Raw genomic sequence first — 24,206 nt, 5'->3', positions numbered from 1 at the left:
GCCCCCAAGCAAACACAAAATCCTCAAGGCAGGACGGTGTTTCAGTACAGCATGAGGCAGGGCTGTGTCTGAGTTAAAGAGGGGTTGTGGAGGAACTCAACATCAAATATGTTATCTTAGCCAAAATTGTGAGAAACCATTTATTGCTCTACAATAGAATGGTAAGCAGAGTGATGGTCCTTTAAAGACTATCTGTAGCAAAAATGCCATTAAGACATGCACTGCACAATGGCAAGTTTGTCACCATTTCTCCTTATACTCAAGATTCCTGTAGCCAAGCTGTGGAAAGACAATGTGTGACTTGAGGAATATGATTGTAAGGAAAACCTGTTAGGTGTTGCTTTTTATCTTGAGCCAGTATTGAAGCAAAGCTTTCTAATGATTTCAAGGTACCTTGTGAACCTGCAGGTCTTGTCTTTCGTAAGGAATAGGGAAAATGTTTGTTTTGGAGTTTGTTTAGTTTTTGTGCTGAAGACTTTGCATTTCATAACTTTCTGAAGCCGTCAATTGTTGGCTAATTTTTGACCCACTTAATCTCTACCACCATTGTATGTTGTGAGATCTAATCTCTGTATTCTGATACTTACAAAACCAATGTATATTACATCTGTAAAATGTTTTTTCTGTAAATATATGGATTTACAGACTAGTTTCATAGTGAGGTGAGATGCAAACATTTTGTAATCACTTATTTTTGATGACATCTAAATTAAGAACCTCACCTTTGGCAAGAAGTACAGTCTTTCACTGATTTGTACAGATATCATCCATGAACCACATAAATTATTCTCCATATGTGCTGTTTCATCTGTAGAATACTTATCTATTTATTTATTTATGATTTTAAGTCATTCTAAACTAGAAATGTACAATTTTAATATAGAATTTTATGACTTTTAATTCCACCATTGAATCTCCCATTGGAAAATATCTTCTTACTGGCAATATTATATTTGCACTTTGAGTTTGAAAATACTTATAAACTTACATTTGCCACTAGTTTAGTAATAAATATTTCCTTTGTCTGTCTAGTTGTTTCTAATTTCAGGTGACATTTCCCACATTCTGTGGGTAAAAAACTGTAGCATTTGATTTCTGAGTTATACTAGGAATCAAAATAATTAATGGGAAAAGCAAAATAGTAAATTGTAAGTGGAAGAAAGTATGGCACACAACGAATCCATCCAACAGAGTGTACTAGAATGCTGATTGTGTATCAGTTACATAATGTCAAGCCCCATGAAGTGTTCTTGACAGTCCTGTTTGATATTCAGATTTCAGACAATTGGCCTGGATACAGTCTGGATTTGTTCACTTATCCTCAGCACTACTATGGTGACCTGGAATATGTGCTCATTCCTCATGGCATTATTGTTGACAGGTATGTGTAGCTTGAATGTTACTAAATAAATAATTTGGTGAGTAGTATTATTCTTTTATAAGGGCTTTTCTATGTCATCCATATACAGTGCATGTATGATCTTGGTCCTAAAATATTATAAGTTAAAAACTTGGATATTTTTATTTGGAAATTTAAATTAGTACATTTTTGTCTGTGCTGGAGTTCCTGCACTTTTAACATATAAAGGGGTCTATGGAATTCCTGGAAATTTCAACTGCAAACAATCTGAGGAACAATATAAAAAGTGAAAATTCATCAAAGAAATGTTTCTTAATAAGAGGTTTTCACCATTCTCAGGCTTGATAAAAGATGATAAAAGACTGTTTTATTAATCTTCAGTAAAGTAACTGATTCTTACAACACTGAAAGGAATTATATATTTCAGATCAAGTTAGATGATCTAATATTTCTAATATATTCTATTTCTCATATAAAAATATACTAATTATTGCTATATGGAATTTACTACAGCATTAAAAAGAAAAGATGTAGAAATGAAGCAACAGCTGTTTCTCATACTTAGTATATTATCTTCAGTCTAGAGCTTATTCTTCTCTGCTCCATGCACAGATTTCATTGAAGTTCAATCAATGCACTTATGTAGGGGCAAATTGATTTCTGTATTACAGTTGGTAGAGAAAGAAAAAACCAACCAAACCTGAAAAATGTAATAATAAAATACATGGGATAAATTATAGGATTATTTAATAAATTTCATTCTGTTGACAAGTCCACTCTCATTGAAACTACTAATCAAATTCAGAGAGCTATCAAAGAATTTTCCAGTGGAAGTGTTTACAGAATATAATGCACTGAGCTGTTTTTTCTCAAAACATCAAACAACATTGTTAATTTTTCTGTTGATACTTCATTACATCTAGAAATGATCCAGTACCCTATTGGGAGTCTAGAAATGCTACCTTTAAAGTTAATATTTATTATTTACATTTATTATTAAGATTAATATTTATTATTTTTATCTTGAAAATGTAAGTAGCGTTGTGTGGCAGAAATGTGTATCTTTTGTTTCCAATCATCTGCCATATTGTGTTTGCCATGAAGAATTGTCAGAGAGGATAGATTTGCTTGGGAACCCCACAGTTCTGGGCTCACTGGAGCATTCACTCGATTATTTGCCTGTGTGGGACCTTGAACGAGTCACTGAAGCTCTTTGCACTCTTCATTTCTGCTGTATAAAGCAGTACAGCTGTACAGAATAGTGATAATATACGCTCTTTATTGATGCTCTATTTCTTTCTAGTTTTTGTGTATATTTTTATTAAAACTGTAAGGGTAGCATCTTCCAAAGCCAATCAGCATGAAAGTTTCAAATATTCTTCCCTATCTTTCACTTAATTTGTTGCTCTTGTGCAGTAACTAACATAACAAGTTAGGGGTTTGTACAGGTATATTTTATACTGATAATTCCTGTGAGGTAAAATGGAAGGCTAGTTCACATTCTTTTGTCTCTACTCTCTGACATATTTATAAGCCCAAAATATGCTGAGATGTGTAGGTCCTGTTCGTATAGCTGGGGAATTTATGCGTTTAAGGTTAACTTAAATGATTAGGTAAATTTAACTTAACTTTATGCATCTAAGGTTAACTTAGATTCAAGTGCTTTGTATCTTGCATCCATCACTGTTTGGATCTGCCATCTGTGAGCTGGATGCAAAACCAGTCCAGCATTGGAATGGACTGTCCTGGAAGGTGGCAGAGTCACCATTCCTGGAGGTGTTCAAGGAATGACTCGACATGGCACTTACTGTTCTGGTCTAGCTGAAATTGTGGTGATCAGTCAAAGGGTTGGGCTTGAAGATCTTGAAGGTCTTTTCCAACCTAAATCGCTTTGTGATTCTGTGAAGTCAGGCTTCTTAAGCAATGCCAGTCAAGTTTTATACTCATCATAGTTTGTAAAGCATACCATGAACTTAGAGCATCTGCATCTAAAGTTATTTTATCTCTAATTTTTTTTTGCCCAGGACAGAACGACTGGCAAAAGATATTATGCAAGACATTGGAGACAATGATATTGTGGTTCTCTGTGTCCTCAAAGGTGGCTACAAGTTCTGTGCTGATCTTGTGGAGCACATTAAAAATCTTAGCAGAAATTCAGAAAGGTTCATCTCCATGAAAGTTGATTTTGTTAGACTGAAAAGTTACCACGTAAGTCAACAACTGATTTATGTAGATAATGGTTGAATAGCATAATAAATAATTTACTTTTGCGTGTGAGATCTCCACCTCAAATTACAAGAAAAACTATGTGAAAAATACTTTTGTTTGAAAAACCTGTGAGGTTTTTTTTTATCTTTGTAGATAGTATGAATGAGAATATTGTTTTATTTAGTCTGTCTTTTACTTCTGGACAGAGAAGTATTCAAATTTCATTCATGTAAAATGTCAGCATTTGTTTGTTCTCAAAATCCTCAGCAGTTCTGTCAAGTTAATTTCATGTTACTGCATCTTCCACCCCCACATAGTTTGGCATAACTGCAAGGTGGTAGATCTATGTCTTCTTCTAAATGTTTAATGCTAAGTAAATTAAATGCTTTCATCTTCATAGCATGCAGTTTACATAGCAGCAAAATATACCACCAGATGATGATAGTGTTCTACAAGAAAATGAAACAAGCTATTCAGTGTTGAAGTAATCATCAAGCCCTCCTGTTATCTTCAGAGGAAATTATGCAATAATAATTCATCTGTGTCACTGAGGATATGATAGTGAGATGGCCAGCATTTTTTAGAATCTCTAACTACGATATCTTATTGTAGAAGTTATAAATTTATATTCTATCTTGCAGTGCATGTTTCATAGTGAGTGAGCATTTCTATAAGTAAATTGTTGTAGAAGTGTCTGAGGAAGTACACTAAATAAATAGAGTGATAATAAGGTGTCTTGCAGAAATGCAACTTGCTGTGTCCAGTAGTTCCCACAATAACAACTCTATATCCTTTCCATGGTTTGTTGGCTGGCATTTCCTTCTGACCCCAGTGACTATAAAATTTTCCTAACTTTCACAGACCTGGTCTGACTTTTTTTCAGTGTGGAAAAAAATGTGAATGAGTACCTTTTATAGCCATTTGGTTTGGATTTAGTCCAAGGACTTCAGTTTCAAGAATTAGTTCTATGAACCACGTGAGAAATACTAATCATATGTATTTTCTAGGTAGTCAGCAGCATTACAGAAATAATTAATAAATTATAATGTTACATAATGTCCCACATAATGGCACATGGAAATTTTACTCAGTTTTTTTGCATAGTTATAATAGCACTTCAGTAACACTGCTGAACAAATAGAGGAATTACTTAAATTGTGTTTTATTTTGCATCTGGCATGTAGGTAATGCACGTGCTTTTCCTATAGAGTTATCTCTTATCCAGTATGAAGATATCCTAGTTCTTAAATTTCTTTCCTTGGGGTCAAATCTTATTAGCCATACTAACCCATACCCAATGAGCAGCAAGAGATGTGTACTGTGAAAGTGTGTAAATTTTCACCTCTTTAGCTTAGGAAATAATGTAAAAGCATGTTATGTCAAGCTGAAACAGCACTGAGAATTTTATTATGCAAGGGGGCAGTTACCAATACTAAGTCTTAGATAATCTTAGCACTTAGTGGCTGTGCATATTTTGGTCCTAGCCTCATGCTGTATCAGAAAGGTAGCACCTTCCCAAGAACTAGTGCTGCCTGCATTTGCATTTTTGAAAATATATTCTTTTTTCTTGTATGTACTTCCAAACAGGTGTCATGTATTTAGAGGTTGAAGCTGTCCTTGATTTAGTGCTTGGATCAGTGCTTGATACCTGTCTGGTCTGAGACACTGAATGACACTGCAGTAGAAATTTGAAATGACATTAATATTGGTAGATGCAGTCCATGAGAAGTGCATAAACATAATGCTGACTAAAGCACCAGTATCCTTTGCATCTTGAGTTGTTGTTGTGTCCTGTGCAATTGCAGGTTTTGGAGAATGTCCCCTTGTCAGCATAGCTGGGCTCAGATCACTTAAGGAACTCGCTGTACCTAGTCTGACTCTTTATCCCAGCCTTACATGAAACTCCCAAATCTCCATGTTAGTTTATTCTGTAATAACTTGTCTTTCTCAGTGTTTTACACTTTAATCAGAGGCAACAATTACAGCTTTAGAGATAAGACTCTACTTAAGATCTTGGAGCATCACCAGTTCCAGTCCTTTGTTCTTTTCTGTGTTTTCTATTTCGCTTTCTAGTAAGACTTAGTATTGCCCTCTCTTTTTATCCCTTTTTCATTTTACAGACACTGTTCTTCTCACATTATTTATCCTGATTCCTTTTACTAACTGTTCTCTCTTTCTCTCCTGAAGGGAGTCCTGCTGCTCTCAATATGCTTCCTTCAGACCTGTCTCCCTTCCCCCCTCCAGCTGTTTAAATCCAGCAACTAATTTCAGCTCAAACTCATGGGATTTTTGTATTGTCTCATTCCAGCTTCAATATTGAAAGGTTAGTTGATTTTTAGGGGCTGTAATTCAAAGTGGGATTTCTTGGTTTTACAAGAAAGGTTAGCAAAAATGGGTTGTAATTGTGACCCAGAGTCAGATCTTGGCACTAGTGAAAGTACCCCTAAATTCTCAGGTATCAGTGGAAAATGCTGCACTTTGCTGTTTGGCATACAGACATGATTACAGGTAAAGGAGATTGCAAATATGACCAGTTTTATATGGCTCTTTGTTTTTCAAACCTGTCGTGATGTTACAGAATTTAGACTTCAGAATTTATACTTAATATGTTAGGATTTGCTTTCATATTAAGTAGCTGAAAGCTGGGCATGAATTTTCTTTGTAAGATTTCTTCCTGCAAATAAATGGGTTTAAAAAAAAACGTAGTACATTCAGATTCTCTGGATATTAATGAGATGAGTGGCTACTTGTACTGCCAAAATCAGGATGGTTTTATCTGGTTTGCAAAATATTGTCATACATGCCTGAATATTTTTACATTTTTGTGAGAAACTTTCCTGTATTTTACAAGGAGCAGATTAAAAGAAAGCACCAAGATGACAGTTAGAAAAAATTATTTCAAGAGTAAACAGATAGGAAGGATCATGTGGAGTTAAGGATAAAAGTCAGGAAGTAGATGGAGAGGAAAACCAAATGAATTTTCCAGATGGAAATATGAATGAAAAGAAGCAGCTCTGAGTTTTAAGAGGCAGAGAAGAGAAAACATACACTTTTTTGAATGAACTCAAGAGTAGCAAGGCAAGAAGTATAGTGGGTAGATCAAGAAGCACTACAATAGCCCTAATGGGAAATATGATGAATATATAGGAAGATGCATGCCAAGTTTTAGGGGAAAACTGGCAACACTGACATGAGAACTGAGAGAAATTAGCAGCTTTTTAGATATTAGGTTCTAAGATATTGGATTTTAGTACAAGTCAGGAACAGTGGAATTGACTGCAGAAATTTTTGAAACTGGATGAATAAAATTTATTATATTCAATTTTCACCATGCTGATTTTTCCCTGAGTGATTGTTCCTCCACAGGGAATCGGAGTTCTGGAAGTTGAAAATGGGTGAGGGTTTCAGTTTGAAAGGAGAATTCAAAATTATTTTCAGAAGCATGGTATGTTGATGTCAAAGATGAAAAGTAATGGTGGAAGAAGTTGAGTTCGGGAATGTCATCTAAGGAGAATGTGGCCCTAGCAGGAGAGATGGTGGAGCCAGAAATTCCATAATACATTTGTGATATTGATAACTTCAGGAGATCAAAGAACTGATCAGGAAGAATCCAGAGGGAAGTAGAACAGATAAATTAGGAAGATGTTCTACTATGGTGTTTTTAGTTAAATGATAGGACTAGACAAGGAAGAATGTTTGAGGATGAACCAAAAGAGAGAATGAACAAAAAATAGAAGGATGTGGATGTCATGAAGAGAAGGGCTGAATAAGATATGTTTTAGTAAAAACACACACTATAAGAAGCGTAGCAGAAGAGTAGACTATTCATAAACAATAATTAGAGCTTCTCTTTGTTAAGTGTGGAAGAGACAATTTAGGACAAGCTGGAAAGGTAAAGGTTGAATTACATCTTCAGAGAGAAGATGATGTTCTGGTTTAGCAAGTCTAATCCCCAACCAAGAGATGCAGCAGTGTCACCTAATCCTGTTCCATGGCTATGCCAAATGGGACCTTTAAGTTAAAGCTCAATTTTTAAATGGAATTGAAAAAATTTAGAAGTAGAGGGAGTATGCAGACTTTCTTGAGAAGTTCTCCGCAGCCTCTCAGAAGAGAAGGTAATGTGAATTAAGACTTCTGTAGTAGATAGATGATGAAAGCTAAAAAGAGAAGGAATCATAGGAAGAGTCATTGTTGAAACGGGTGGTGGGGACTGAGGGAAGAGAGGAGAAACACCACACTTTTATTAGGCACACATTTATTAGGCAAACACCACACACTTTTATTAGGCAGACCAGTGTGCTTTCTACATGCATTGCTACCTCTTCTTGTAAAATGTTTAGTATTCCCATATGGTTGTCCATAGATATCTATCTAATTCTCTTAATTACTATATTTTATAAAATAGATACGATAGTAAAGCTCACATCTTGGGGAAGGACAAGTGAATCTTGGTGGCATAACCTTTTTTCACTGAAAATCATGGAGAAGTAAAAGAGGAATGAGATTGTTATTTTTTCTTAAGTGTCTTTTGTGATTTGTTTGGTTATAATTGTGGACTAAAGTGGCAGAAGAGCAGCCATCTCTGTTATTTTGAAATGACATTGCTATAACAAATTCTGTTATTTTAAATAACTTTGGGACCCCACCTGGAGCACTGCATCCAGCTCTGGAATCCTCTGTACAGCAAAGACAAGGATCTGTTGGAGGGGGTCTGGAGGAGGCAACATACATGGTCACAGGTCTGGAGCACCTCTCCTGGGAAGACAGACTGATTCAGTTGGGTTGTTCAGCTTGGAGAAAAGAAGGCTTTGGGGAGACCTTAGAGCAGACAGCCAGTATCTGAAAGGGGAAGAAAGAAAGGTGAAGAGACACATTTACAAGGCCATGGAATGATAGGACAGGGGCAAATGCCTTTAAATTGAAAGAGGGTAGGCTTAGACTAGATAGAAGGGAGAATTTTTTTTATTATGAAGGTGGTGAGGCACTGGAACATGTTGCCCAGAGATGTGTTTGATGCTGCAAATATGAATGAACTTCAGAGGAAACTTCTAGAGGATTATGTAGATTTGGTCAATTCATGTAATTCTTTCAAATGAGTACATTATTTATGGTTTCCAGAACATAACTAATAAAAAAATGTAAAAATGTGACTGCTGAATTGTAATCCATGTACAATGGTTGCATTGAATTCAGTTCACAAACATATTCATTGATATGATCTGTTTCCTCTTCAGCCTCCAGTTGTTTGAAACATATTTACAATTGTTGGTTATTAGTCTTGGCATAAACAGGACTATTAGTGCTGCAAGAATCTGAAAACAAGCAACAAAACAAGCATTGTTTAGTAGAAATCTGAATGGTTTTGCTATATGAAGCCATCTCAGTAAATAGTTTTGCTAAATCTCTCTGCTGTAGGAGTAAGGAAACAGAGGGATTTCGTAATGAGTAAGTTGAAAGCTTGGTAAATGCAGTAAAATAATTTCTTTTTCTGCCATGCACCTTTCCTTCTCATACACCAAATGAGTGTACTTAATTCCTAAAAGACTCAACAGAATGAAGCATCAGACTATAATCAGAGTGGTATAAAATGTACAGTCCTACTTTTCATAATAACCCATTCTTATTCAGTGTATTTTTACTGTATGTAACTTGGCTTTTTTAAGATCATTATGAACTTTGCATTCAAAAGTAATATGTTGAAATCATGCTGAAAAAGCAGGTAGTCTCAAAATGCTGTTATTAATTTAACAACACAGAAGAAACAACTGTCTTGCATGCATTTAGTGATTCATGTCTATACCCAGACTCCACACCAGTGTTACAATGATTGTTTATCTCCATTGCTGTGTCACACAGGTGAACACAACTTCTGATCTCCTGAGAAAAATATACATGCAGAGATGAAAGAGAATTCACATTAGTTTTTGTACTTACCGGTTTTCTTTTGGGCAGGTTGTGAGTTCCCTTTATTTTGCTTCATGTACACAGTTTAGCTGATGACTGCATCATCATATTGATGCTGAGTGGCCATGGAAGAATTACAAATTGGAGCCTACCTGATAGAATGAGTTCCTGTCGGCTTTAAAGCCAAGTTCTACCATAATTTTACAGGACTGAACTCCAAATTATCTGTGAATTATACATTTGACCTGCAAATCAAAAATTTGATTTAATTTGAAAATTAGTGATTTGTGGTTTGTTTAATTTGGAGAGAGATTGTGTGTGTACTAGACATTCAAAAACTAAAATATATTCTTAACCTTTTTCAGGTCTTGCAGTCACCACTGCAGACAGTGAACAGCTCTACAGAGAATTTTGCAGCATGATAGTTTTAGATGCTAATGGGCAGCAGAAATATGACATAATTTAGTCCATAGAAGCTACCAGTGTCAAGGTTGATGCTGTTCTGAGAGATATGTTCTGTTGATTGTAGATGGTGTTGCCAGAGAGATGTCTTATGGGCAAGCTAACGATGAGAGATTTGGGAAGTCTGCTCCTTGAATTGCCAAAGGGATTTCATCTCTGTGCTCCTTCTTTGTCTATGAATGGATTAAATAGCATTAACATTCTGAAGCAGTAGTATCTTTTTGAGTGAAAGTTCCATGAGATTCCCAGACCTGCTAAAACAAGTAAGTAAAAGGTCTTTTAGTGCTCCAAGCCAAAGACAGTCCCAAATCTTAAGCAGGCATTGGTGCTCTCCCTGTATCTCTTATACTTCAGTTATTTTCTGAAATTTAGTATGACCTGAGATGCTTTAGAAGGTGATGAACAGTGGAAACAGATAATATTTTTTGTGAGTTGAGTGTTTGGAGATTCTACAATTCACAGTTCTCCACACTGTGTCCAAATGTTCCTTTTTCAAGTGTTAAGACTTGTTTAAAAATAGAATATTCTTCATGAAAGAAAAAAACCCCACATCAACATACAGCAGTGTCTTACTGCAAAATATCAGCCTCAGAGACACTCAAACTTTTCAGAGAAATAGCTGAAAATGTGTTGGTAGTGGAAGTCATCCCAAAAGCTTGTTCTTGCAGCCAGCTGATGAAATTTTAAAAGAATTTCACAAAAATCTAATGAGAAGAATGACAGTCTCTTTCATTAAGTTGTGGGTGGTGTTATGAGAGTAGCAGCACCATTCAGGCACTTTGAGAGTAAACTCTCCTGCCAGGTTAATGTGTACATCAGGTACAGTGGCTTGCTGTGAGAACTCAGGCACTGGAGGTGGCACTGGAGGTGCGTCTCTTTTCTGATTGCACCTGCACTGGCTGGAGCAGTGACTGTCCCCATTCCCCAGGGACTGCAGTGCCCTCCAGGCAGTCACACAGGCCAGCTCAGCTGCTCCTGAGCTCCCTAACCTCTTTCAGCCCAGATAACAGCACTTAGGAGAGAATTTCTATTTGGACTGCTTGAGCTTGCTGGATTTGTTTTTAGCAACCCAGATGCACACATACATCTCAATAGCCCCTGCCAGAGGGAGACTTACAAGCAGCTGGGGACAGCTTGTGGGCAGTAAATTCTTTAGTCAGCACAGTTCTTGCTGGAAAAAATGAGTCTGCCCATAGTCAAGGGACCCTCAGTACCATGTGTGCAAGCCTCAGACTCGCTCACTGCTTTACTTGAGAGATGCTCCTCAAAGGTATCGCAAGGAGTGTGGATATTTCAACTCTAGTTATTTTTGTGTACCAGGCTAGTTGTCATATTGTTCTAAGATAAACTGAAGAAGGCCATACTATATGGAATAAAATGTAAACCTAAAAGTCAGGGTCTTGAAATTTCTTAGGTCTGGAGGCAAATGCTCTCTTTTCACCTACATGGCATCTACACCTTCCATTTAATGTGGTGGCAGAGTTGTGAGATATGAGAGCTTTAATTCATTTCTTGCTCAAAGAAAGTGTTTTATTTAAAGTAAAACATACAGTTTTATTTTGTGCTTAGGGGCTTGAGATGCTACTTCTAATGTAAGTAGGTGTTAATTTGTGGGTATAGTTCAGGAAAGGACATAAGTCTATCATACAGTCAGTTTATCCAGTTTATCTCTAATGTAAAACTTACTTATAGAGGATGATCTTTGTAACTGTATGGATCAGATAACACACCTACACATCACTTGAATATGTTAGCACCATCTGAAATCTTAGTGATTTTTTTAAAGTATGAGTAAGTGTGTCGGTGACTCACATATGAAAGATTTGGGGGAGCCAAACAACTCAGCCAAGGGAGAACTGAGTAGGAAGTGGCTTGATTGCCATGGGGATAGAACTAGAGCAGATGTGTCAGTGAAGGCAAAGTGATACTGAGCTGTCCTACAACTTTCCAGAAGTATCAAAGTATTGTTTTAAAGCATTTATGGAGCATATTAAAGCAAGTAACTACATGCTTTTTACGATACTTTTCATTTTTATCTATCATTTCTAGCTTAGGTATTACCTTCCTTTATACTGGTATGTGATTTTTTAGCTATGGAATTCTTGCTTAAAATTAAAAAAAAATAATTTCCTCTGTTGTGGGTTGGTACTATGTTCTTTTGGATTTCAGATCTAATATAAACTCCATAGAGGTATTTTGTAATGTTTTTTGAGAAATTTGTGCCCCCAAGGGTCACGTTTTTCTTAGAAGCTGTAATGTTTTCTTTTGAAAAATATCTTCTAATTTGAAATAAATGTCTTGGATTACAGTATATTGCATAGGGTACAGCTACTATGTATAAATGGAGTTTAAGGTCTGAAGTTCCTTTTTCTTAAGTTTTTTTTATATGAGTGGGGTTTTTTGTGAGCTTAAATCTTTGGTATTTTCAAGCAATCCAGGTTCCTGAAATCTTACCATTTAAGAGTGTAGATGTTTTTGAAACTGACCACTTTTAGAATAGATTCAAAGCATCAAGGGATTTTATTAGAAGCATCCAACTGTTCATATTTTCAAAGAATTAGATTCCCCTGAATACGGTATTTGTTGTAAAGCAGTGGTTTCTTATAAAGCATAAAATATGGAAGTTTAGTTTAGTAAAATGTTTTGTTTCATATCCTACCAAAAACATACCAAGCAATACTAAGTTATGGCATTTGCAGCAATACTATATGTCATCCTGCTTCATGGATTTTACAGTGACAGGGATATAGGATCTTACGTGTAAGATAGGTCCAGAACTTAATGGTCACTAATCCTGTTGTAGAAATAAGATCTGATGAGTTTGAAAGGACTGTGACATGTTTATGCATTGGAAAAATATCACATTACTTGGATGCTAGCAGTACCATTTAATATGGGAGTTTTTCATATTAATATCTGAAATGGGGCAAAACTAATTAAAAGAAGCCAGAGGGTTCTAATTTTTCTCAAGGAATTTGATGACTCCCTTTTACTGGCATCTTAGATGCTGTTTCTTAAAACAGATTGTAACATGTGTAGTGTTCATGCAGTGTCACACCCCAGTGGGTCTGTGAGGCATAGAACAAAAGGGTAACTCTAAAGGAATATGGCAATAACAGGAACTCCTCTGTAACTGCAGTACTGATCTGTGTGACTGATACAAAGTTCTTTTCCCTCTTCATTTGATAGACAGAAGTTAAAATATTTAAATAAAGATGGGATACTATAAAACAACTGTGCAAGAAAATTCACAAAGAATATATGTGCTGTCAAAAGTTTCCAAGTTGTCATTAGCCAAGGGACTAAACACAGTAGTATGGAAAAGAGTGCTACTGATTTGTGAGAATCAATGATAAACTAAGCTCCAGATTGCTGGAAGGGACTAAGCATTTGAGGTTTTTATCAGACTCATCTTCTGTGAGTTTGCTTACACCTATTTATCTGTTTTCTCAGCCTGTGGCTATTTGACAAAGTTCAAGATTCTTTTTCTATCTCTGCTTTATCATCAGATTCTAGGAACTAGTGATAGTCAGGGTCAGAAGGTTAGCACTTTCTGGTTATTATAGAGAAAGCTGTTTTCTCTTGTGCTTGCAGAATCCCCAGGTGGACAGGCTTTTTAGTACAGAGCTACAAACTCACTGTATGTTTTTTCACAATGTTCATTTACTTTTGATCATCAATTCACAACACAGTTTAAAAAATGGGGTAAGATCATACATGTGGATCTAGTAGTGTCTGAGCTGGCATGCTAAGATCCTCTGTTGAGGCTGGGAAACATTAATTCTAGTTCCACTGCTGTAATGTTCATGCATTTAATGCTAAATAATAACTGGGCAAAAGACAGATACTCCAGTTATTGCAGACTTGAATCCAAATGGACATTTTCCTACCCAAGTCCGGTGTAGTTGGCCATAGCATGATTGATGACCTCAATGACTTTTGCATTACTATAGCAGGAGGAGAATTTTCCTTACTCTCTTTGGCTTATGGAGCTGAGGAGGAAAAGCATCCCAAGTCAGCTATTCCTAGAGTGTGGGCTGGTATTACATTAGTATCACAAAAAGTACACACACCCTTAGCAATGCCCCCTGGCAGCCCAAAAGGAGTACCTGTGTAGGACTATGGCAGTTCTGGAGGGTATGCTTCCTAAATTTTTCTTTTACCTTTAAGTTTTAAAATTTATTTGCTTCCCATCTCTGGAGAAAAATTATGTGATCAGAACTTTACCTTGCATGACTGAAGAGCCCTGTGAAATTGTTAATACCTTTTCTTATCCTGAAACATACACAGATTTAATTTCTATGTTTTAAATATTATCTTAGAGAATAAAAATAAGCAAGAGTACAAGGAAATCTCAGATTATAGTATGTGAAAACTAACCTGCATTTTGAGGATTTATTGTGTTTATGATATGCATACAAGTAAAAATCTTTGTTATAGTATGTTTTTGATTTCAGTTCTTGCTGAACTTTTTAAGTGTTTGGGTGCTGTTTCTGCCATATGGTGATATGTGGTGCTGACATCTTACTGCCTCATTCTTAAACAAAAGAACCCATTTAACCAATGCTAAGCAAGTATTGAAAATTTAATTGCTAAATCAGAAATTAAAAAGTGAAATAATTTATTGCCTACAATCCTTATTAGCCAAGTTAAGTGGTCTGAGTTCTGCTTCGATTTATGACAGTTTGGCCCTTTTTTAAGATAGCTTACCTTCCTTTGATTAAATACAGAGAAGGCATGCAGGGGCCCTGGTACACAAAAAATTGCTGAGTGTCTGAACAGATGATTACCAGCAATTTCATTTATGAAGTTTAATAATTTACTGTTTCCTGGAGTGTTGTTAAAGCAGAATGACCTGCCTTGCTTTTACAGTAGGGAAGAAATATACCCAAGTGTTACCACAGGTCAGCTGATAAGGAATACCTTGCTGTCAGTAAGTTCATTGTTTGTCTTTCTCTGTCCAAAGCCAACTTCCTCATTGCAAAACTCTGGCCTTCCCTGGAACTGGATAGACTAGCTTGAGTTTGAAGCAGTTCCAAACCTGAGTGGTGGAGCTTTTAGTTAAGGAATATCAACAAGGAAGAAATAGAATAAAAAATAAGTAAATCTTTACATGAGTTACATTGTAGATCTACCCCTACAGAAGTTAAATATGTCTTACACTGTGGCAACGAGAACTCTGCTAGATGTACATCTACAGCAGTTTAAAACTTGCTATCATCTGTTATCCTGGCAATAGCAATAAGACCAGGTTCAGTGCAGTCAGTGGTGTGGTCAGCTCAGGAAAGCAGCTTTAAAGCTCTCAGAGCTGCTCCAAGCTGTCAGTCCTTCAGTGCACATGTACCTGTACATCCTTGCAGAAAGGGGGTGTTCTGGCAGTGGGTGTGTGCCAGTTTACTGCATTCCATTCCCACTTGGCTCAGCATTGTTGGATTGTTTGCAAGGTATTCAAGGCACCTCTTAAAAATATATCAGTGACCTGGCACTTGACTATTTTGAATGTGGGTGTACCCCAAAGGTTGCCTTTGGTATACATTTCGTTCTGGGTAAAGGAAGGCAAACTTTCCAGTCTTTACTGGGAAGTGATTCACATCATTCCCACTCATTTGTACAAGTCTCCAGATTAACAGTACTCACTAGTTACCCTCTGAACTAGTTGTTCTTGCTTAAGCCTGGATAGTCCCTCTAGCTGCCTGCCATGAAAATAGTCAGCTCATTTTCTACACCTTTGAGGTCTTTTGTTCTTAGCTGTTGTTCTTGAGAGAAGAAACCCAAAATTGTATTGATTCAAGTGGATGTTGTTTTTAAGTACAGCATTTTATATACCACCACTCAACTTTCTGCTGAATCACTGAGGGTATTTCATAGCCTATATTTTGTATATCAGTTTGACTTTACCTATTAGCCAAAATAGGTTAACAGATCCTGTAACTGCCATACTGATACTTCCCCACCAATTTATTCATATTTCTCAGGAGGCAGGTTGCAAAGCAATTTAGTAACATACTAGGATCCGAGGGACAACTGAATGGTCTATCATTGACTTCTTTTTGGTCAAAACCTTTCTGGAAAACTGAGTTGTAGGAGGTGGAATGATGATGTGAAGTGAAAGAGACCTGTCCTAATGGGAATTCCCCAGTTGGAGAATCTGCTGTATCACCCAAGGGGACAAAAACAACATAGAATAGGCCTGATGGTCACATTCTTCTTTGTTTTGAGTTTCCCTGATGAATTGTGGGAGAAAAAGGTAACCACATTTTAAAATAAATTCTATATGAACTCTGCAGACTGTAGTAATTAGATGTGTGATAATGACCTTGTGTCCATATTTAATAATTTAGTTATGATTTTAAACTGTTCTGTTAAAGCTTTCTTTGCCATGATTAAAGAATCTTTGTTTCACTGAGCCCAGTATTAATGTATTCCAGATTCTTTTTCTTCAGAAGAGTAACAGATGTTCACAGTTTGGTGCAATTTTCAGATGAGCAATGCTGTTTATAATGAATTTTCCTGAGACCACCCAACTCATTTCACTTGTAATTTGAACTATGTCCAAGTGTTGATCTCAAGAGATGTAAAAGAGATGTAATAATTCTGTGCCCCACCCAGCTCAAAACACATGACTTAGTATGGATGGAATTTAAATATGTATACTTCCAATCTACATAGAAAGCTAAAGTTTTATCTTGTGTGCCATGAAAAATGGTGGTGGAAATAACAGTCTTGCTTTAATTAATCAATTATTCCTAGAATTCACTAAAATTATAAAACAAAGATGAACAAGTGAAAAACCACAACCCAGTAATTAAAACCAAAGAAATGGAGATTTATTCTTGAAAATGCAGATGTATTAAGCGCCAAAAAACCATAGAAATATAGCTTGGGATGAGGTGTGGGGATGTGACATGGTGCATCACGTCTTGTCAGAAACAGCTGCATTAAATTTTGTGCTACATTAACCAAAATATAGCATGATTTAGAGCTGTCTCTATCCAAGCCAATATATTTAATGTCAAATATTAAAAAGAAAAAAGGGTTGATAGGGTTTAGGAATATTAGAAAAGAAGTGTAGAGGAATTTTGGGTGACAGAAAATGGAGCTTCAATTCATATTTCTGCATTTATAAGAAATCTCAGCGACTCAATTATATCGTTGGAACAACTCACAAAGGAAGAAAGAAGGTCTGAATGACTTGAGACCATGAGAATTAAACAAACAGTTCTGAATTGACATTAATTGGTACTGAATGAAACAGATTTTTTCTTTCCTGACATTCATTTTACCTTATACTTAACATTTAGTGCGGTGTTATTTTGAGATTATAAACTGAGGACTCAGGAAAAAAAAATGCACTGAGAGGTTCCCATGGCAACCATAGTGTGCAAATTATCTATGTGAACATTTTGATCAGGGTAATGTCACACCATGGTATTGAGCGTTGCTGTTTGGCAGGTATGTATTTTACAACATGAGTTAAGTGATAAATGCAGATAGTTATAAATGGCATTAAAATCAATTATCTGAATTTTTTTTTTTTTTTTTAGCAAGAGAATTGCTCTCCAGTGTGATGCAAGGAATTTCTTTAATTTTTTTGAAAATACCTTGGCTGGAGGGTTCTGAGCTGCATATAGAAAAACCATATAGAAAATGATATGGTTTTAGGGACCATGAATACCCAGCCTTGTCCTTTGCCAGCACTCATTCTCCAGTAGAACCCCAGGGTTTTCATAAATGTGTGCAGTTGTGTCCCAGCAGCCGACGTGTGAATGCAGAGCCTGACGGGATGCTGTGATCCCCCTGCTCTCAATGGCTTTTGTGTTTGCTTAGCTGCTTGCCAGCAATGAAGATGCTATTTCAGCATCTTCCTTTCAGTTGAAGCCAGAAATACCAAATGCAAAGGAAACGGTGCTGCTATGAATACTGTAGAAAGACAGGGTTTGGGTTTTTTTTGTGAAAAATAAATAAATTCATTAATCATTGCACCTCACTGTTATCTTTTTTTCTCTTTCTGTTTCTCAGCTAGCAGCTTAAGGGCAAACTGCCTCTTCAGTAATTCTTGTGTGCTGGTTGCTAATGAAATTCTACACTTTCTCATTTGGAAATGAAAAAATATTTTGTCAGTGCCTTGGTTACACATGCTGTGGTAGATATTAGAAAAAATCTGCTTTTTATAGTCTTATAATAGTCTTGAATACATGCCTGACTTTTGAAGAGTGACCTGTCTTGCTTTACAACAAAAGACTTATGCTTTTAAGCCTGAACTTAAAATCTTCTAAATCTCCGCTTTTTACTTAGTTTTAAAATAATCTTCTGAGGAAATCAGTTACTTGTTTTGTTGTTGTTTGGACTTTTTTTCTGTTTTTCTTTACGAAAATAAAAGAAATATTGAAACTTATATTAGAAAATGTATGGGATGTAACCTTCATTGCTGCTCTAGCTCTGTTTCCCAGGAAACGGATCAGAGCAGCATGAAATTTATCTAAAGCTCCCAGATCCGGTGCAGGAAAAGTGAAGGCAGGTCTAAAAACTGTCTTTTAAAGCAATGACTGCTAAGGACCTCTTACAAAGCTGTGGTGTGAGAGTTTTGTGGAGAGTAGAGTCTGAGTGAAAGCCAGGAAGCCTTTTGGTGGGTCTGCAGAATGCAAACTTGGAGAAATTCTCATCTGGGCAATTTGACAACCTTTGCTTACAGTTACTCAGGAAGGCTGATTTAACTTAGACAATCCATTCCCATGAGGGCCACAAATAGTTCCTGCCAGATTGCTTGTGGTCAGGTATCTGCAAAGTGCTTGGAAGTCCCCAAACTTCTGCCACCTGGGCTGGGAGCATGGACAGGTGTGGTGCACAGGGGGGCTGCTCTGACCCTCTGAGTGCTGCCTCTGCTTGTCCTGATTTGGGAAGGGAAGAAGAACAGCTCTTTAGTCCAGTAGATCTTCACCCACATTTTGAATCCTGATGTGCCACTATTTACCTGTGGAAAAACATTTGTCTTCAGAGTTTGGGATTTAGGAAATAAAAGCAGAGAATCCAAGTATTGTATATTTGTCAGTAGTTTGTAATGATGAAGCTTCCTGGTGTTACCAGTAAACCACAGTGTCACATTGTGCTACTGGAGCTGTTATTAAAATTGGACTAATGCTATCTTCCTATGGGTAGGAAGATTAGATTAGCACATGCATCAGTTTGGCAAAAAACCCACATTAACTATACTTATTTCTGCTCTTGCTTTTTCTGAAAAGTTCATATAGCCTGGCCACGACTGTGTATTTTTTAATTTGCCACCTTCTTTAAGGCCTCTTTTGTCTTGCCTTAAAAGCAGGGCTTCCATGTGTCTCCTTTTTGTGATCTTAACTTCGTGTTCTGCTGATAATAAATTGAAGCTAGAGCTGGTTGAGAATTTTCCATCAGAAGGAATTTCAACTAGAAATGTCTGTAAAACAAATTCAGCAAAAAAAGAATTCTTTAAAAAATAACTTTTTTAACAGGAAAATCAAAACATACTATTCTGTTGCATTTAGTTCAACCTGATTGGCCACTTTTAAGTAATTGACCTCAAGGATTTTATCTTTGAGTCAGTTGAATAAATGAAGCCCTGGAAACTCTATGGCACACTGAAAATATTTTTGATAGTAAGTGATAAATTTTGCAAAACTTTTTTCCCCTGAAGAAAATGAAGTGAATTCCTCCAAAAAGAGCTGACATGTAAACACATTTAGCCTGTGTTTCCAAAAACTGTTCCAAACCAAGAATGTGCTTACAGGTGTTTGGTCAAATGTTGAGATGCTCCTGTCCTCCCATTTTGAAAGGGATAAATATGTTACTCAACCCTTGTCATACTAAGAAATAGCAAACAAGGGAACACTATTTTAAAAAGAAAAATGCAACTTTTTCTAGTCCAGTAAACCCTAGAGTCTGATGTTGGCTTAAAAACAAGCAGGAGATGCAGGAAGCCACAGGAAGAAGTGAGAGCGGGGTTTTCTTGTACACCAATACTAACAAGCATTAGAAAATATTCATAACTAAGACTAGTAATCAAGTTTTTTTAAAAAAAGGTAACATTTATATTTTTATTTTGTACAGTTACAACCAATTTCAAAGTTTTATTTTTCTTCTTTCAGAATGATCAGTCTATGCAAGATATGCAGATAATTGGAGGAGATGATCTTTCAAAGTTGACTGGCAAGGTTTGTTCGTTTTATATTTAAGAAAGAAAATAAATTCACTGAAAATACTTGAGAAGAGCTATATAATTTTTGTCAGATACTAATACTGGAATCAAAGTTATTTATTCTTCTGTATTAAATTGCCATGATGACACTGTTTTCAGATTGCAGATGCCCAAAAAGGTCAGAGTGTAGCCTCTCCATCCTTGTGCAGGATTTTCCAGTAGTTATACATGTACCATCAGTGAGACTGTGGGCAAAATTTGTGCTGTAATGTTTCCCTTTAGCTTGTTTATGTCATGGAGCTTTGGGTTTTTGCCTTCAGTGGGTGCATACAAGCAAACTGCACAGTGCATATCTCTGTTGAATTCAGCATATGAGTTTAATACCATTTTGCTTACTGCACAAAATTCAGTTGTGGAGCCTTTCACTCAGAGAATCAAATGGGATTTTTTATTTCAGCATCAGGCTGGCTATATGACTGAATCTGCACTAAGCTTGAGCCTTGTGATGAGGAGAGAGAGTGGTTAGAGGCAGTGAAAAGGCCATTTTCATCCAACCATGGTAATACAAAGCAGTACTTTGAAGAGGAAGGAAGGCTGATTTCATTAGGCAAATAGTCTGTGTGGCAAATGGTCAAAAATGGATTCTTTACTTATGCACTAAGGCAACATAATACTTATCTTGTTATTCGTACTGTATGTGCAGTCACTGACTTATTAGGTGGTTCTAGATAGTATCAGTTTCTTCAAAGCACTCAAATGGAGCACTAGCAAACTCATTTGTTTTGTTGTACTATAGCACACTAGAAAAAGAAGAGGAAAACAACTTTAAATATTTCATTAACATTAAATAGGGTTTGATGCAACTAGAACTGAAATTTGAAAAACGCTGTTATAGTCAGAATATTTTAGTGATATGTATGTACTCAATTTACACTTCTAAATACTCCTGCTGGGTGTTGTTCCTAATTACCACTAAAGTGTTAATCATATTCTGGGGAAATATTAATTAATTTGCTACTTTCTAATATTCAAACACTGGAGTTACCTGTTTTTCTGTGATGATTTTGCATATGTTTCTCTACCTCACAGGCAGAACTGGCAGTGCATCTTACTTAACATTTCTCTTTTTGAACATGGTTCAAACACTTTCTAAACTTCCAGGCCCAGCTCTCCTTCCCCATCTTCCAATTCCAAATTTCCTTGATTAATGGTTGCAGATATTAATATTATTTCCAGATATGGTATTTCCAGTTTCACTTGAATTCACTGGGCAAAACATTATTTTTTGCAAGACTTTTGTGTATTTATCTGTGCCCACATGTGTATGAGAGAGAAGGAAGATTTCACCCTATTAAGTTCTGCTCTTATCAAAAATTAAGTAAATAGTTTTCTTACAATGAAAATCCTGGTAATCTTTTTCTCAGTGGCATGGCTCTGCTGTTCCCAGGTGTGGAATGGGACACAAAATTTGGCTGTTGGGAGGCTGAGAGATACTTGGGGACAAGACTGAGCAGCAGCATAGTTTAAGTTAGCTGGGCAAGGAGGCTGGGATCTTGGGTAGGTGTGAGACAGCTGCTTTGGGAATAAATTGCTGCTCAGGAGGGGAGCCCAGTGCTGGAAGCTGGGTGTGGAGGCTGAAGTGGGGCAGGAAGGGAGAGCTGGGGCTTCCAGGGGAGCAGACACTCAAAGGGCCTGTTTGCTGTTTGTCTGTATGTGGGGCTGTCTGACACAGCTGATGTAGGAATAATGAAATAGCATTTTCACTAGAACACGTGAGAGCAGGGTTCCCTTGAGACTTATTTTACTGTTTGAAAAGCTGGAATGCAAAGCTTAGGCTCAAATGCTCATGCTTGCATGTCTAGAGTTGGATATGTGAAGGAGTGGCCTTATGTCCACAGATGCCAACTCCTCCATCTGTTGTTGACTTCAGCAGTAAGAGCAAGTATTCAGCACATTTTACTAATCAGCCATTTGTGGGCTGATTCAGAGCCTCCTACAGGCCATGTAAATCTTTTCCTTGAAGTGATTTTAGTACCTCTCTTTAGCTGCTGCCTTTTAAAACTGCTGGTTCAGTAGGCATCCAATGTCACTGAGTGAATTAGTTGAAGAGTTACTCAGAATTCAACTTTGCTATTAAGCAAGCTGTGTTCTTCCTCTGCCTGCTCAGAGTATTGAATAAGAAAAGATTATAATTATATTGAAAAATTAATATACCGAGTTAAATCTCATTGACTTACTGATCATGGAAGGTGTTTTCAACAGCACAAGTGTCGGCTTTGAATATAAATCCATCATATTTCTGTAAAGTTGAAAAGTATCAAGAAAAGTAAACAGTTTTGAAACTTACAGAGAAAAGATTCTGAGATTTTGATGTTGAATTGCCTTTCATTAAGTAATAATACCTGGAACCTCAGCTAGCCTATAATCTTAGTGATGAACGAAGGCATGTTTGCTGCCTATTGGAAAAACAGATTACTGAGTGAACATGCTGGTATATAATCATGTTGGTTTTTTTTTCTGAGAAAGCTTAAAGAAAGCAAAATATTTTAAAAGCTAATTAGAAAGAGGCTGTTAAGGAATAGTTCTTAGCTCTGTTAATAGCTCTTCAGAATAATATCTCCTCTGTCCTTCTCTACAATATGCTTTTGTTTATAAAATTATTACAAGCCTGGCAAAAATGTATCACGACCCAAACTACAGAAAAGAGAAAGATGAGAGTTGGCATACAGACTCAAACTGCCCAAATTGTTACCTGAAGAAAATCATCCCCCATTTGAAATTATTCTTCTGTGAAGAAGGTCACTGAGGCAAGAATGAAGTTTTCCATGGCACACATCATTAATTAAGGTACTTGAATAATGAAGCCTGATATAGCTTAACACTCTAATGCTTTGTAAGCATTTCTATCCAGAAAAAAATATAATTTAATAATCTCTCCTTTAATCATGTAAGTAGTGAACATAAAGTTTCTCAGTATCAGATTTCATAGTAAAGTAGTTAGTTTTCAAAGTTACTTTAAAGCTGAAATGCTCACTTGGGTAAAATTTATCATTAATGTTTGTTAAGGGGAAAACATTTTGAAAACAGGAGATAATCAAATACTGTTCAGAAATGTGTTTCACAACAAGATGGCAATGAAAATGTATGGAGATGAGATGAAAGAACAAATAATATAACCCTGGTTTGTATCAATACTGTAACCATATTGTATAATACTGTAAAAATTCCTAACATATTTTCAACTATTTGTGACATTTGAGCAAAGTAATTTTAAAGCATCTAGAAACTTAGTAGGTTCAGCTGTGCCAGAGTTGTGAGTAGCACTGCCATTTATCTCTTATATTTGTATGCATGTATTTTTTGTCTGAGGAGCTTAGGAGCTGGTTTTGTAGTCCAAAATCTCTAATGACAGGAATAATTCTGTATATCACTCCATATATAAAATATGTCCTGTAACCTTTCAAAAAGCTCCTATACCACTTTGACTTGTCTCCTTGCAAATGAGACAAGTTAGATAAAATCATAAATTTAAAACTTATATATTTTTGCAATTAATACTTATTACAGTTGTATAATATATTTGATGTCAAACTTAGATCCATATATACACTGTCATATATAGAAATATGCTATTTCTATATAGCATTTTTCTATATAGCATAGAAAGTGAACAAAATAATCATTATTAGTTTTTAAGTTAATAAGAACTTCAAATTGAGACAGAGTAGTTATACAGTTAGTACTATACAATTATGGAGCCAGTGAATTTAAAAAATTCTGTCAATTCTTATGTTCTGTATGATTTCCCCTTGTTCATATTAAGTACATGTTGCTGACAGCCAGTGGTTTTGTCATTTTCATTGAAGCGTACAAGGTCATAAATAGCCATCAAGAAAAAAGGAAAATTAGTATTTGTGTTTTCTCTGCACTTGGTTGTGTTAGTTTGAGAACTCCATCCTCACTCTGATGGTCTCCTAAAATGACCGATCAGCTCATACAAAAAAGAACTTTCACTCAGAAGAAGATATCCTCCATGCAGCTCTTCTCAATTCCTTCTGGCAGGATTTGTGCTATAAAATCTCCAAACTTCTTTTATATGTCTTG

At 36.2% G+C, this 24,206-nt stretch overlaps 1 protein-coding gene across 3 annotated transcripts in view; it reads left to right on the top strand.

Annotated features, from left to right (window-relative positions):
* The first annotated feature begins 1,187 nt into the window (after nt 1-1,187).
* Nucleotides 1,188-24,206, top strand: part of PRTFDC1 (phosphoribosyl transferase domain containing 1) — a 39,458-nt gene continuing 16,439 nt past the window's right edge. For all 3 annotated transcript variants that reach the window (XM_031059334.1, XM_005423892.2, XM_031059333.1), the window contains exons 1-3: nt 1,188-1,381; nt 3,385-3,568; nt 20,053-20,118. In XM_031059334.1, the coding sequence (XP_030915194.1) occupies nt 1,203-1,381; nt 3,385-3,568; nt 20,053-20,118 (429 nt within the window). In that variant the 5' untranslated portion in view covers nt 1,188-1,202. The remainder of the gene's footprint in view (nt 1,382-3,384; nt 3,569-20,052; nt 20,119-24,206) is intronic.

Source organism: Geospiza fortis, unplaced genomic scaffold, assembly GCF_000277835.1.
Source record: "Geospiza fortis unplaced genomic scaffold, GeoFor_1.0 scaffold75, whole genome shotgun sequence".
Taxonomy (NCBI): Eukaryota; Metazoa; Chordata; class Aves; order Passeriformes; family Thraupidae; genus Geospiza; species Geospiza fortis.
Note: the sequence above shows the minus strand (reverse complement) of the source record. Positions and strands in the feature narration are given on the sequence as shown.